Here is a 15,572-nt window from a genome sequence, read left to right as displayed (position 1 = left end):
CAAGCAATAAAGCGGCTACGGAAACGTCGCTTATGTGTGATGTTAGGGGTCGATAGAAAGTCTAGAACCGAGAAATTGTATATATTGTCCCAGTTGCCAGCTCGTGTGGTGTTTTGGAGATCTTCTTGTATCATTGCCTTCTTTCTTGTCTTATTGTTTTGGTTTCTATTCTTCTTGTCCAGCAGGCTGGTCTGTTCATTACGAGTTTGACACTCTTTACTTCCATTTTCTTCTTTGATTGCTGCTTAAAAAAGCCTCCTGCTTTAACTTTTTTAATCGTCTTTTCCCTTCAATTGCAATGAAGTTCCAAAGCACCTCTACAGCCGCAGCCTTGCTGCTAGGCCAAGCTTTTGCCCTACCTCTGCCGTCTTCAAACATATTTCGCCGAGAGGTTCCCCAGGAGCATTCCCATGATGTTTTCCTCTCCATTGCCAACGAAGCTCTAGCAAAGAGCAACCCCAAGGGCATCACAGATGCCGTATTTGGACTTCTTGGTAATGCCGCAGCTGCAGCTGGCGCTGGAAGTGTAACCAATCTTGACTGTCTCAAACAAGAGACAGCTGATCAGGCTTTCACCAATGGCAAAGCTGCTGGAGATCTTCGACTGATGGCTGGAGCATTGGTGTACCAGGCCTTGGAGAGGAACACTGGTAAAGTCGGATTAGCAAGTGTGACTTGTACCGAACAAGCTGTGAACCCCGAAATTCAAGCTGTAAAGCCTCACCAAGACCCAGCATCTGCCAATGCTGCTTCCATAAACAAGGGTATCACGCTTGAGCTCGCGAAGCAGCTCAAGGCTATCGGCGCAGATCCCAATCTCGCCCTTCTGAGCGGTACCTTTGCTCCAGGAGATGTATGTTTCTCCCCTGACTGAACATCAAAGACCACGTGTGACTAACAGACATATAGCTCAATGATGCAACAGCCAAAGGCCTTACTTGTGACGACCCTGATCCTACTCTTGGATGCATCTACTCAACAGGCACGCTTGTTCTCGATGCGAGCCAGGATGAAGTCGCTTCCGCGGTCGCGGCTGTATCTCAAACGTTTACTGGCACTGGTGGCATTCAAGCTACGGATTTGGTTGACTTGAGTAAATTCTCGACAGCTAATGTTCAAGGTAACGGCGCTGCTCCTACGCCGAGTGCCAATGTCGCGACGACCTCTCAGGCAGCCGCGGCAGCAACTCCCACCAAAGCTTCCCAAGCTGGTAACGCAGCTGCTTCTCAAACCGGAGCCTCTAGCAGTAGCGAGACTTCATCTTCAACAGCTAGTGGAAACAACGTCCAGACCTTTACCGGCACCCTTGGCGGTCCTCCTCCGCCTGTCGTTTCAGGCACGGGAAACCGACCGTTTTCTGTCAATGGAGATACTTTTGTCACTGTCGGAGCCGCTCTGCAACGATCCTGCAGTATCCAGCACAACGCTTGTGCCAATGACGCCAACTCTGGCAAGCTCTCCGGGGGAGTAGGTCAATGTGATACACAGAACAGCCAATGCACAGCGGCCCCCGCATCTGGTGCTACCAGCAGCAGCAGCAACAACAACAACAACAGCAGCAGCAGCAGCAGCGGTAACAACAGCGCTGCAAACAACACGGCCACTGATAGCAGCGCTGCTAGCGGTAACGGTGCGAATGGAAATGCAGCCGGCGCTACTGGAAGTTTTGGCTCATGCTCCAACCCCAGCATCAAGTTCGCTAACGGCCTTGATGGTCGCACTGAGCCTGCATTTGCCCCAGTTGATGAAGCAGATTTCAATCATGGCTCAGCTTTGAATATCAAGGTCATTGCAGATTTCATTTGCGATCGACTCAACTCTAGCTGCAAAGCCGGCGCTGCAGTAGTGTCAAAGTGTCAGAGTGCTTCTGCAGCGGCCTCCCAGCTGCAGGGCCAGGCTGCAGCAGATGCTTTTAATAAAGCGTTAGGGGTCTCTGCAAACTAAGGTAGCTTCAGTGAATGGGCTAGATTTTTATGTTGGATGTTTATCTGCGTATCAGCGCATCGGCGTTAATTGAGCATAGGCCATTAAGACAATTAAGACATGGAACTGCAGGAAGTTTTCCCTAAACAGTATAAATCTATTTCTTCGTTTGTGAAAATGTTCGGCGCGTACAAGTACAACGCGACCCTTCTTCGTATAGAATAGCTAGCATAGACAAGTCATATATGAACGCAGCATTCACGTCGCTGTAACTTCGTTTTCTTAGAGGGTACTAGCAAGCCGAGCTCATTTCTCATTCCATCTTGCGCCCCAAGCTCTTAAATCTCGATTGGTGGGAGAGATATATTATTGTAATAGATATATTATTGTAATATCATCCTTTTCTTTTTTGAGCAATTCGTGGAGAGAGGATGAGAGTCGCTTCGGAATCATTAGCGCAGGAAGTCTAGCTGAAGCAGATTAATTGGGTTTGCGAATGCTTGAATTGGAGGTCATGGAATTATCTCCGGCTCTAACTGTAGGCATAGAACGCTTGGCAGGAAATGTATCGCACCGGCAGAGAGTCAAAGTTTACTCAACTCGAGCCATGAAACAAAAGGTCACCTGATATCTATTCTAACGCTCAATAAACTAGGCTATCCCCGATGGACGTTATTGCATTGGTACGAACTATGAGCATTTATAGGCGGCTGGCAAACGATATCGTTTTCTACAAGAGAAGCAATAGTTTATAAGTGCAATGCTAGGCAGTTAAGATCGCTTTAATAACCTAATGACTAGTGATACTGTTGCTATTGACCGTTTTCAACATAATCATCATGAACGATAACGAAGGAAAAGTTTAATTCTCCGACGAGCTCCCTTGACAACCTAGATGCGCAGCTATGTTAGCATGAAGTTCTATTCCGCTACGACCGACGGAAAGAGAAAGAACATGGCGAAGAAGAGAGGGAGTAAAATATGTGTATACATGGCATCCAAAAAATTCTTACTCACTCAGTCAAACGATTGATTTCGCGTATCAAATACCAATTGACAGTATGAATCAATGCCGCAGCTGCAAACCTCTCATCTGCAGGTACATCCCTGGTTAAGAAATCACCTAGGTGAGGTATACTCAACTCGGCTAATTCTGGTGGCAGCGGGTGGGCTCGACTTAGCGCAGAATGCAGTATGATCATTCTCGTCGTAACGCCTCCTGGGGTCAAATGAACTTGAGCTGTGCCAGTTGGGTCGTGGGCCCACCAAGACGAGGTGGCATCCGGAGCCTTGAGATCCCGGGACACATAGCTTGCTAGAGTCATATAGCTTACGAGTCGCTCGAGAATGGAGAGCATCTCGCCATACGTTTGCTTGGGAAAGCGGCCGCCAAGCGAAAACTCCCAGTCAAGGAACTTGTAGCTTGTTTGAGCTCTAGTGCTTAGGGTTTGGTACTTGTGGAAGATGCGGCGGCGAGCCGCCTGAAGGTGAAACCCGGGGCTTGTTTTATCGCTAATGTCGCCGAAATTGCCACTGAGGCGTGCAAGGATCGTTTGCTGGACGCACATGTAATAGCGTGCTAACCCATACATGGCTTTAGCCATATTTTCGCGGAGTTCTGAATGCTCGGAGAGAGGATACGGGAATATTGTCCAGAAGTAACCAATGAGAACACCGAGGGTGACGATAGCAAGGCGATAAGGGAATATTATATATGGCCGATAGACAGCTTGGCCGGATTGTACGATGGCCGCTTCTCCCAGTTTGCGTACTTGAAGTTCATTCGCTATCATCACAATTGAAGCGATAAGAGCAACAAACCATATGCTGAAGAAATCGGGGAATTTGACGACTGAGAAACATAAGCCAATGATTCCATCAAGTTTATCGCCAATAAATAGTTATATATATACTTACATAGATAGCCAAGGACAAGGAACCACAGCCAAAGTAAGACCAGTATGCCAGGAGTCTTTTGATCGACCACATACCAAATGATATAACTTGCTATCATTGAAGCAATTGTGCCAAGTACCCGACCAAGTAAAAGAAAGGTTGATGATCCAGTGGTGCGGGCCATTGAAAGCACAATCGCAAATAATGCCCAGAGGAATCGTTGGGCGAAATAGAAATCCTGGGAATCGTGAAGAAATGCGATGATGCCAACGGTCATGATGGCACAGGCACCACGGAGACCGTACGCAGCATGGTCGCTGCGAAGAATAGCGCTGATCTTTCGAATATAGTCTCCGATAGTCTCCATGAGGTTGCTAGGCGGGAGGTGGTCAGGATTTTTGGGATCGTAAAATGAAGAACCAAGTTTTATGCTGGTTTGAGCGTCTGACTTTAGAGAAGCACTGTCTCTCTGCGTAGCTCTCAATCCAATAAGTCGCTCAATCCAATAACGGGGATAAAAAAAGGGTGGAATAAGCAACTTCTTCGGCTGTGTATAACAGTCATCCACAAAAATGAGGAGCTTGAGGAATTCTTCTCCCAAAGACGAGAGAATGGTTTGAGACTGTTGCTTTTAGCTAACAATAATGCAGAAGAAAAACTGGATAAGAAGGGTTTCTTACATGAAGAAAGAGAAAGTAGCGTAACGTATTGTAATGCATTTCGGAAGTATATTGGTTCAAATCTCCAACTTGGGGCCGATGCTGAATATAACAATCAAGGAGTTCTTTATTATTCATATCTTCATTCTCTTGACTGAAGCCACGGCCAGTTTCGAACACGTCGCGGAATGAGTTGAGAAAACTTGAGTCTCCTGGCAGTGTTATACCAGCCTCATGCTCTTTATCGTTTTTTCTGGCGCGGCGTTTGTTGAGCAAAATGCGTCCGTTTGTTGATTCTAGTCGAAGTTTGGCGTGCTCAACGCCTTTGACCATTGTCTCTGACATATGTCTTGAATTTTGGTGCATTGCTGCTTCGAGATGTTGCCAGCCGTCGTCCCTTGAAGTAATATTGCTCGCCTCATCAGAGCCGCTATCATCACCCGCATCGCCGACGATATTACAGCCTTCGACGTGTAGTTGTAGCATGTCTGCTACTGAGCTCAAACCGGAGACGGGTGGTATAAGATCGACCAATAGTGAAGAAATTTCCTCCAGCTTTGCATGATCAAAGACGCCCCAAGATATCTCACACGCCGCGTATTTACCATCCTGGCGGGCTTTGCCAACTGCCTTGACAAACCGTTGTAAAGCATCTTCAAGTTGACTGATAGATGAGCTACCGTTCTCTTCTTCTCCCACAGCTGGGGCTTTCTTCAGTGAGATGTCTTCCATGCATTTTCTTTGTGCTTGTATGACAGCTACCAACCCATCAAGACATAGTTCTATATCTTTTCTGAAAAGCCCTCTGCAGCTTTGCGGGAATAGGATAAGTGCATTGACAAGACCAACAGCCTGTCCCACCAAAAAAGCCTCCAGAATAACATTGGACTCGGCAATCACGTCTGACATAGTGGGAGCCCTAGCAAGACTTGGTAGTAGCGCGACTGTGAGGATACCAGCCAATGTGCAGTGAAGGGCCCAATTGGGAAACGCAGATTTTACCGTGAACGTGAACCAGATACAAAATATGAAGAAGATGGCCACGACCGCCTCTGCCGAAGAATTATAGGCGCTTATATCGTTGAGGTTGTTTGTAGTATGATGCCTGGCTTGAACACCACACCAGCCAGCAAGCAGCGCCCAGCAATAGGCGACAACGATGGCGAAAGTGAGTCGCATATTGTGTCTTACCAGCATGGCGCGAGGGAGAGCCGGCAGAACGCAGGTGGATATGATGGGAGCTAGATAGGCATTGGTCTTGAAATGATTGATCCAACTATCCGACTGAATGGCGCATACAAGCACAGCTGGTGGTATAGATGCTTTAATGGCCATGGTAGCCGTATACCAATCGAGAGTCTGGTGGAACAACACCGACTTGACTTGCAGGCGCCTCGTAGTATCAGATCGGTAAACAGTAGCCCCGGACTTGGATCGAGACAAGCCTCTAGACATTGATGATGATGATGCATCAGGTATAGATGCATTTCGGCTACTTGGACGCAAAACCGGTGACTTTGAGGCCATGATGGCACTGAGTCTCCCCTAGAGGAGAGGGCGTAAGCGCAGACTTCAAGTGGTGCTGTATAGCATCATTTCCTTCCATACCCACTTTATGAACGGAGATGGTGTAAGAAACTATGTAAATCTTCAACCTTGACACAGCAAGATGCTAGGCGCGGCTATTTATTACGGCGAACATTGAGCTTGAAATGCGATTTTCCTCGTGCTTAGCCCAAAGTTTCTTTTGGGGTGGCTTGTAACTTGGTCTGGTTGTGCCGCTGTAGCCGTGGCTGCCGGTAAATGATCTACGCCCTACAATTAGAAAACTATTAACATATCCCATAATCAACATGGGTTATAATAGTATATAGCTTCTAGAATCCGGTTGAAACAAGATGTATGAATTCAACTGGGATGCGCTTCCACATGGGTGCTCTTTCAGTACCTAGCCAATCAGCCGGCTCTATTGAAGAGATGTGAAGAAGGGCATTGTAACTACTGAACAAAGCGCCTGGAAGATAGACACATTTCCTTCCAAGATGGCGGCTCCACGCGTAGTGGAATATTCATGATGATTATGGAAAACTACTAGATACATACTAGTGAGAGAGATCTACATGGACACAATAACGAGATGCAGTTGGAGGCGATGATAACCGTGGCTTGTTCCGGCTCGGCAGCCATCCCGACAATTATCGATCTGCTATCTAGATTCTGGAGATAATTTTATTACTATCCTAGTCAGTGAACGTTTAAAATCTATGACTTATCATCTGCATTAGCTAAGTTTTAGATGTCAAGAAGAATATCAGGAAACTTCTACATCTCGCTTCAGTGTTAGGCTGCCGCAACTTCCGCTGTCCTCTGAGGCCATCGCGCAACCCCCACCTCGCCCCTCTTGTTTGTCAACCTAACGCCGCGGCTGCTGCTGCTCCCATTACCTCCGGGCTGATAGCGTCTCCAGTGCAGAGCAAACCCGAACGTCCGCCCGCAAGGTGCTCCTTGTTCCAAGAAAAATGTCTTACCTACTTATCTAGCACGCCACTGGCCGACCCAGTATACGGTAAACGAATAGTTCCGAGTTATTCAGAGTTTTTAGCTCTTCTTGTCGACAACTCCAAGCCTAACTCCGCGGACGATAGAGCCAAGTCGGATGTAATTGCGCCGACCGTCTGTGATTATCGCATGTTGCTTCAAAGCGGTTGAGCTCTGCTACTGATGCTAAGCTCGAATGCTATCGCGAAGTAGCAGACTAGACATACATGCACTCGATAACTTTCGAATTGGCGCAGAATTCTATTCCTGTTTTTATTCGTTCACTGTTTAAGCTACAGATAAACTTTGCCTCGTCCTTAAGAATGATTGGACTGGCTGCTTTGTACGTGAAGCTGAGCACTGAGCAGAATGAGAATTGTAGCCATATACCGCTTCAATTTCCAGGTAAGAAATATTTCTTGCTTCAAGGACGCTTCTCTTGATTTGATGAAAACCAGAGAACACGAATCTTTTGGTTAATCTAGACTGAAGTCCTTGGGCTGACACAATTGCTTCATTTTTACTTAGGTACTTGATGTCACCATTAGATCGTGCTAAGTACTTCGTCTATAGAGATAGAATAGTGGCAAACACACATACCGCCTTCAGTGATTCACCATGACATATCGATACTTTGCTTTACCGAGTTCCATCTTCTTAAGAACGCTATTAGCCTCACTCATTGGGTAAACCTCAACTCTTGGTTTTATCGCTTTGTCAGCGGCTAGCTGGAGCATCTCCCGGATTTCGTTGGGCGAGCCCATAAAGCTCCCAGTAAGGCTTCGACGCTGCGAAGCTATTGCCGCAGCATCAACGTTGAATTGCCCATCATCTGGTAGGCCAAGCTGGCAGAAGCTGCCATCGCGCTTAAGCAGCGTGATATAATCGGTCAAAGGCATGTTGGAACTTGAAATCGTGCAGAGGATCAAGTCCAACGAGCCGGCGTTTTCCACCTCCCAGTTTCGGTCTTCTGCTGTCGCAATATATGTATCAGCTCCAAGGGCTAGAGCATCATCCCGTTTATCCGCATGACGAGAGAAGGCGACGACACGCTGAGCGCCTAGGGCCTTTGCAAACAAAACAGCGAAATGGCCCACGCCACCAATGCCAATTACGCCGACTAACAGCCCCTTGAGCTTCTCGCTCGTAGGACGCTGATTGTAGTGACTTCCAAAATGAACAAGGGGCGAGAAAGCAGTCAGGCCGGCGCACATCATTGGAGCCGCATGCTCGCTTGCTAAATTATCAGGAATCTTAAAGGCGAAAGCCGCCGGGCATCGGTGGTAGCGAGCATACCCCCCCATACTCTTTCCACCGGCGGATGTGAGATACTTGGCGCCATAAGTCAATGTCATGTTGGGACAGTACACTTCATTGCCGGTGGAGCAAGCATTGCAGTCCGAATGGTCTTTGAGCGTTTGTGGCGGCTTGCGGCATTGGCAAGCATCATTTTGAGCCCCAACTCCTACTCGATCGCCAAGTTTGACACCAGTTTTCGCAGCTTCTTTGCCAACTCTCACAGTGATGCCGACAAGTTCATGGCCCACGACTACGGGGTAAGCTGTCTGTCCCTATGGTTTGACACATGTTAGCCTTTAGGGAAGTAAGACTGGATAGCAAACATGTAGGTAATTTATTCCAACCACAGTTCTTACCCATCCGGATCGGAGTTGATGAAGATCTGTGCCGCAAACTCCGCAGTGTGTTATTTCAATGTCGATATCGGTTTCTTCCCAAGGCTTAGGATCATAAGCTTGCCAGACCATATTGCCCTCAGCAGCACTCTTATCCATCGCAACCCAGCCTTCAAACTTAGTGTCGTGATGCGCCATGGCAATGAATTAGGCCTCAAAAACAGAGGGTGCAAGTGTCAATGTTAGAAGAGGCGAAAAAACACAGTGGCAGCAAAATCCTGGCAATTTGAAATGAAAGCTTTTGGTATAACGAATAGAAAGCACAATTTAATCCTTGTTTGATCTTGCTGTACATTTTCGGCTGTCGAGAATTGACAAATATTTATTCCTGGGCGACTTATTATATTCCATACAATCACAGTTAAGTTGACAAACATAATTTCTGCGGTATTTCTAGGTACAGAGCTTCTATCAGTTTAGCTCTTCTCCAATCCAATCCAATAACTGATACAACTTTTAATTTGGCAAACGAGCATTGCGTCACTGCGCCATATTGCATTTAACGTTCAACACGTTAGAGAAGTCATTCATTGTTGAGTTATCATATCTCAGCGCTTATCATAAATATTTTATATTGAGGCCTAACATAGGCAGGTAGCCCACTAATTAATTCATCTATAGCGGATCGTACTATCATCTTTATACAAGCGCTGGCCTTGGAATGCGACGTAATCCAGCGGCTATTAGAGCGCAGTACATCAATTTGATGACGCAAGAGCTTTTCTCCAAAATACTACGTACGGCAGCTAAAATATAATGTGCCGGTACGCAGACCTTTCATAGGTAAGACATGGAAATAGCAATACGGCACAGGTAACGCGATTCATTAAAACAAACGTCAAGGCCATCACCACAGGAAGTTAAAATCGTCCTAGTCACTTATAATCATGCGATTTTAAGCATATGACGTAGGATACTTAGCTTTTAGCGACTTGAATACCTACCTATTTAATAGGAATGTTACTCTCGCGTGAGGCCTTGCATGTTTTTATCTCGATGTACTGAATCAACAGCTCCATGAAAAGGTACATACTTCAACTCGAGCTAAACAAAGCGCTTAAACCTCAGACGATTTCACAAATTCGAAGAAGTTGCCATCTCATACAAGATGGCCCATTTGCCACCTCTTCAAGTCGACACCTTTGTTTCTCCTCCGACTAGAATTCACACCGGCCTCTCAGACATCAACAAGCAATGGTGGCAGCCCGAAACCAGTACTCTAATTCACGGCCCAAATAATGCAGTCCTCTGCGATCCGCCAATTACTATTCAGCAGTGCACGGTTCTTGCAGACTGGATAGACTCGATCCTTGCACTCTATGCTACTTCAACCCGTCCAAAGAAGAACCTTCAATTCATTTTCATCACCCATGCACACGGAGACCATTTCTTTGGCGCACCTGTACTCCAATCGCGCTTTCCTGGAGTGAAAATTATCGCCACTGCTACAGTCGCTGCTGGGATACCAGAGCAATACACCCCAGAAATGTACGAGAATGTGTGGAAGGTTCTTTTCCCGGAGGGTCAGCTGTCCGAACAGCAAGTCTGCGCAACGGCGTTGTCGACGAGTAACGATTTCGTTCTCGACGGGCATACCCTCAAGGCCTACGACGTATCTGCAGATCACAAAGAGTCTAGTATCCTGCATGTTCCGAGCCTTGATCTCGTCGTCTGTGGCGATGTCGTCTACGGTGACTGCCATCAATACTTTGTTGAGTCAAACACGACTGAGAGACGTAGGCTCTGGCTCGATGCGCTTGACGTCGTAGACGGCCTCAATCCCAAGATCGTGGTTGCTTCTCATAAACGAGCAAGCCAGATTGATGGTGCTTATCTCGTGGCCGCGACCAGAAAGTACATCATCGATTTTGAAACTCTCGCAGCTGAATGCGAGGCTAGCGACTGGCAAACTCTATACCAAAAGATCAAAGAAGCCTATCCCCATCGTTGGAACGATTTCTTACTCGAGGCAAGTTGCAAGGCATATTTTTCTATTGATCCATTTGGCGAAACAAGGGCAGCTTAATGTCAAGGCGTGCCACTGAGCGGCGCTTTGCGCAGAACCTCATAATACGCAATTGATGTACCAGAAAGAACCCAGTGTATTGATCATTAGTCTCAAGCTTGGTGTGATGTTTCATTGTACCTAGGTTTTAAGTTGACCCAAATTCAAGACGTCTTTTTTTCACTGTATATCAAACTACATCTTATTCAAAACCTCTGGAGAAAAGCAGCATTTGTAGCTAGTGTACTTTTTTGGCAACATTATAAAGTTTCTTAGAGCATTAGCTGTGGTTAGTTGACAGATCGAAAGACCACACAATAGAGTAGTATGACGATCTTCAATGCTCGGTAGATTTTCCAGATATAGCACCACCATTTCCGTCTATCAACTGGGGCTGTAAATCTTCGTGTCATCTGGAGAGGAAACTTTCTACATCTTACTCGAGGTAGTAATAAAACAGGAATCCTTGCTTTACAATCGTGTCCCGAACACGCTGCTGGAACACGCTGCTGGAATACGCCGCAATCCGGAATCTTCCCCGCTGCTCATGGATATTATCTGTCTAGAAATACTGCATGACGCTGGTGTTCGCCTCTGCTCTCTTTTGCAAAACTTACTAGCCAAATGAAATACATATCCTAAGTAGCAACAGCAGTAGCAGTAAGTTACGTCACCCACGTTTAAGATTAGGCAGAGCCAAAACGGTTATATATATCGTGATCCCATATACAATTTGACTTCATCGACTCGTTCATTGTACTTCAAAACAGATACATAAACACATATACTTCCAAGAACAACAATTATGGCTGCTGGAAACAATGTCCCTCCTTTTCCCTTTTCTTCGCCAGATTGGTCTCGAGATGACCCATCGCACTCGGGTTTTCTCGTCCATGGGAGCGATTCGACAGACGGAAATAAAGCATATTTTATTCACCTCGAAGCAAAAGAGGGGAAAGAAGAGCTGGTCGCTCAGTTCTTACGAGACATCAACACCGGCGTGAATAAGGAACCTGGTACAGGGCCGTGGTTTGGGCTAAGATACTCTAAGACAACATTTCTCATCTTCGAAGCCTTTCCGAATTCGAAAGCCCGCCAAGCGCATGACATCGGACCTGGAGGACAAAATTTTAACCGCGTCGACCTTTTGAGAGACATGCTGGCGTATCCAGCTAACATTTACCGCCTTGACGTCCTGCACGGGAAATTTGGAACCATGCTAGGCAAGGAAGTGGCGCCCATTTCTTAAGACAAGGTGCTGATATTGCCGACTGATTATGGAAATATACATCCCTTGGATCTAAATAGAAGGCTTGGTTATTGTTCTCCCCTGTCCTGGTTTAGGTCGACCTTGAAACTCGCGACTTGTGGCCTTGAAAAAAAAAAGGGTAAACAATACTTCCGAGCAGCTATCCGATCTGCGAGTTGGCACCGTCTATGTAGTTACTATTTCAGCAAGGCATAGTAGCTTATGAGTCATAAATTGATATTGATTACGGAATAAACTTTTGTGATTACAGTTGATTATTTCTTTGTGTTCTAATATTTAGCACTGAATAATAGCTCCAGCTCTGACCACTCCTTTATATACGAACGCTGCCGTAGCCATACGTCCGCATAGATGAAATCCGTTAGGCCGTCTTGAAGCTGCTGTCCAAGATTCATGCCCTCATTTTTGCACAGCGTATCAAACAAAGACGAGACCGAGTTGATCAAGCAACTTTGTCTTGACTTGAGACCAAGCTGGTCTCCTCTCTCCGACATTATGACATTGGAACCGACAAGTAGCAGCCAAAGAAGTATATCTACGTGCTGAAGCCAGGTGGTAGTCAGCTGCTTGGGATAGAGTAATATTGTGGGCTCCAAGTGGTCAAGTAGCATTTCAGCCAGTCTGCATGGGATAAGCCTATCATTCCACGTCTCTGTCCAGCTGCAATAGCAGCACATAAAAACTGCAAGTCGGATAGCTTCCGCGACAACTCCATATTGTCGGCATTCGTGGACTTGAAATGCCAGGCGAGACTCGATAGAAGCCTGCATGGCATCTAGCTTGTGAAACTTGGGCGTCTGCGGCGTCTGCGGCATGTTTCTTGCACACAGTGTTGCTTGTAGCTCGACAATATCTACGATGCAGGCGAGAAGATTGTTAGGCAGCGCATGGCTATGTCGAGCAAAACCCACCGGCAGCAAATGCCAGAATTGTAAGCCCTCTTCACGCTGCCAGCTTATCTTTTGTGGCAAATCCAGGTGAGACATCTGTCGTTTGCAGCCCACTACTATGGCCGCGTTGAGGTCGAGCCAAAATACTGCTCGCAGTACAGCGGGCGTTAAACAGTCGCCATTGTTTTTTAAGAGTTTCAAAATCTCTGACAAGCCACGTGTATGAACATCATGCGCAGCAATGTTACGAGTTCTGTAGGCAGTCGACTTGAGCAGCATGATAGCACCGATAACACCAGGTGAGATAGTCTCTGGCCGAGAGGTGAGTCGCTTATTCATCAATTGGACGATTCTCCCCTGAATTGATAATCCTTCCATCTTGAGAGCCCCTCTGTTCAAGGTCTCTATTATGGAAAAGACAAGAGCGTTGAGAAAGAGAGGTTCGTCTTCACATCGAGGAAACACTGAGGTCATGCTCAGAGCTGCGTCAACATGACTCGCATCGAAAGATGGGTTGGAGACATATTGGAAAGCCTCAGATTTGAACAAATAGTCCAAACGAGACACGGGCAGATGAACGTGCCTTCCAGCAATGTATGTGAAGGGATGATTGACGGTGATTGGCTGTGCCACAACCAATTTACGCTTCTGTAATCGTGAAACTTGAGACTCCAGGATTTCTCCGTCATCTAAAAGCGTTGAAACAGTGTCTGCGGCTGATGTATTGCTAATCATGAAAGTTGGAGACGTGTTTGGGTGTTCAGTGGCATTGGCAGCCTGCTCACACTGTACATGGACAGCCCGATGTTCATTCTGGTTGCCCAGTCCACGGCTATGCCCACCATCAAATTCTATCGTAGCAGGCTTATATCTGACACGAAAATACCGGCGATCTTTCGTCTCACTGAAAAATGTCTGTAGCTGGCATTGCGTCCACATTGGCGGATCGCCACGTTGGCGGCCATGCACGAGCGCCGAATGCCGCTGGATGACTTCAAGGCTTATAGTCAAAGTACGGCCCTCGCAAGGCACACATGTCCAGCCTTGGAGAACTTTTAGATGCAGGATGGGCGGTGTGATTGGCTGAGTTTCGAGAGCGGGCTGGCTGTTGAGGACCTCTTGTAGCGACCTCAATGGAAGGCTGGTCAACGTTGAGACAGCTTGTCGCAATCGCAGCCCTTTACAATGATGACCGTCTCCACGTAAATGTCTCTTAATAGCTTCCCTTGCTGGATGAACGCCACTACCATGTAGTTTGCATACAAGAAATTGAAATCCCGGTTCAAAGCAGATTCCTTCTGAGCAAGTCATGCTTCCGGAGGCTTGAATTGTAATTGTCCGACACGGATATCGTCTTCAACGGTTGGTCGCTGCGGATTGGTGTTCTGAATTGCGCCGTACAGAATACGCCATACAGCACAGCGCGCGCTTCTTTAATGTCGATCTCCGCACTTCCATCTGGGTCGGTCTCTTGGAGTGCGCCGTATTCCAAGTGCGAAAGCTGCTCCAGATGCGCTAATGAAGGCTACATGCCTCTTATTTAGTGGTTCCACTTCGAGAATATGGAAGCCTGGGCTTATCTACAGTTGGGCATAAAAGGCAGAAACCTCGTTGAATATCGGAAAACTTCTCATTACCACTACAGAAGAGATGCGGTCTCAATGTTGGCTTACGCGTCTGCTCGCTCCCCAAAGGATTGGTAAAGCGAAGGAAGTTCATATCAATCAAAGGATTTTCCTCTAATTGTGTGTGTTTCCGAGCTACTCTGGGTAGCAGTTGTGGGCTTTCACACGTGGATGCGTTGCTGATAGCATACGCTTTTCTCTATGGGTCCGTTTTATCAGGCGTTTCGGCAGTTGTGTATCCAAGTGTCAGGCTTTGCCTCATAGCTGCTAAATGTTCGATAAAAGACTATGTATCGATGGATTTCAGGTTGGTTTATACTATCTACCGTTAGCTTCGGGCACGGTCAAGGAGGCTCTGCCGTAGAATAAAAGGAACACATCGAGAAATGAGTAAAGAATGATGTCAGGTAAACAACGCGGCAATGTTTAGTGATATTAACCCACTGGCCCATATATAACCTGGGGTACCATTATTCCGAAATGAAGATTTACACCGCTGTGCAGACTGTGCTTACGATGATCTCGGCTGTGTGTGCCTTAGCGCGTCCACTTGCTGGCGTCGAGCCCTTCGCGGTCGGAATTTGTCCACTAGAGGCCAAAGATTGCTGCAATCCGGGTAGAAATACTAGTAGCGATAGATATACATGTACTCGTGATTCACGTTCGTCCGCACTAATATGCTTGGCATTCCTTTGGGAGGTGCCTGTAATACCATGGAATACTTTGCGAAAAGCCTCTGTGCGAAACACATCACTCCATTTCAGTCGCGGTTAGTCAGAAGTGACATACTAGAGTGTAGACGAGCAATTCTTCTAATGATCATTCGATAATGAGAGCTTTTGGACGCATGATTGTGATAGGTGTGAAGCAATTGCGCATTGGAAAACAATTAAGGCATTGGTGTGATTATTCTAGGTCCATGGAGAAGGGGAGGTGAAATAAAGTAAAGGACTTAAAAAATTTCGAGAAATACAAAAACCGAAGGAAAAAAAAAAAAAAAAAAAAAAAAAAAAAAAAAAAAAAAATATAAAAAAAAAAAAAAAAAAAAAAAAAAAAAAAAAAAAAAACAGAA

At 46.4% G+C, this 15,572-nt stretch overlaps 7 protein-coding genes across 7 annotated transcripts; 4 read left to right on the top strand and 3 right to left on the bottom strand.

The window, feature by feature from the left end:
- Window positions 1–298: 298 nt before the first annotated feature.
- Window positions 299–1,944, top strand: TGAM01_v210744 (hypothetical protein; the record flags this gene model as incomplete). The annotated part of the gene is made up of 2 exons (XM_018808686.1): window positions 299–853; window positions 910–1,944. 2 exons carry the CDS (start codon window positions 299–301, stop codon window positions 1,942–1,944), a joined length of 1,590 nt encoding a protein of 529 aa, XP_018658111.1.
- A 992-nt stretch (window positions 1,945–2,936) lies between these two features.
- On the bottom strand, window positions 2,937–6,005 carry TGAM01_v210743 (hypothetical protein; the record flags this gene model as incomplete). Its single annotated transcript, XM_018808685.1, has 3 exons — window positions 2,937–3,775; window positions 3,841–4,441; window positions 4,500–6,005. The coding sequence occupies 3 exons, from the start codon at window positions 6,003–6,005 to the stop codon at window positions 2,937–2,939; spliced, it is 2,946 nt and encodes a 981-aa protein (XP_018658110.1).
- Window positions 6,006–6,866: 861 nt separating this feature from the next.
- Window positions 6,867–7,187, top strand: TGAM01_v210742 (hypothetical protein; the record flags this gene model as incomplete). The annotated part of the gene is made up of 1 exon (XM_024550860.1): window positions 6,867–7,187. A coding segment is annotated over one exon (321 nt), but the record flags the coding sequence as incomplete, so codon positions are not given.
- A 434-nt stretch (window positions 7,188–7,621) lies between these two features.
- Window positions 7,622–8,848, bottom strand: TGAM01_v210741 (zinc-binding dehydrogenase; the record flags this gene model as incomplete). The annotated part of the gene is made up of 2 exons (XM_018808684.1): window positions 7,622–8,587; window positions 8,672–8,848. The coding sequence occupies 2 exons, from the start codon at window positions 8,846–8,848 to the stop codon at window positions 7,622–7,624; spliced, it is 1,143 nt and encodes a 380-aa protein (XP_018658109.1).
- Window positions 8,849–9,818: 970 nt separating this feature from the next.
- Window positions 9,819–10,736, top strand: TGAM01_v210740 (hypothetical protein; the record flags this gene model as incomplete). Its single annotated transcript, XM_018808683.1, has 1 exon — window positions 9,819–10,736. One exon carries the CDS (start codon window positions 9,819–9,821, stop codon window positions 10,734–10,736), a length of 918 nt encoding a protein of 305 aa, XP_018658108.1.
- A 784-nt stretch (window positions 10,737–11,520) lies between these two features.
- On the top strand, window positions 11,521–11,964 carry TGAM01_v210739 (hypothetical protein; the record flags this gene model as incomplete). The annotated part of the gene is made up of 1 exon (XM_018808682.1): window positions 11,521–11,964. The coding sequence occupies one exon, from the start codon at window positions 11,521–11,523 to the stop codon at window positions 11,962–11,964; it is 444 nt and encodes a 147-aa protein (XP_018658107.1).
- A 290-nt stretch (window positions 11,965–12,254) lies between these two features.
- Window positions 12,255–13,814, bottom strand: TGAM01_v210738 (hypothetical protein; the record flags this gene model as incomplete). Its single annotated transcript, XM_018808681.1, has 1 exon — window positions 12,255–13,814. One exon carries the CDS (start codon window positions 13,812–13,814, stop codon window positions 12,255–12,257), a length of 1,560 nt encoding a protein of 519 aa, XP_018658106.1.
- Window positions 13,815–15,572: the final 1,758 nt, after the last annotated feature.

The sequence above is a fragment of the Trichoderma gamsii genome (genome assembly GCF_001481775.2).
Source record: "Trichoderma gamsii strain T6085 chromosome Unknown Scaffold_71.2, whole genome shotgun sequence".
Taxonomy (NCBI): Eukaryota; Fungi; Ascomycota; class Sordariomycetes; order Hypocreales; family Hypocreaceae; genus Trichoderma; species Trichoderma gamsii.
Note: the sequence above shows the minus strand (reverse complement) of the source record. Positions and strands in the feature narration are given on the sequence as shown.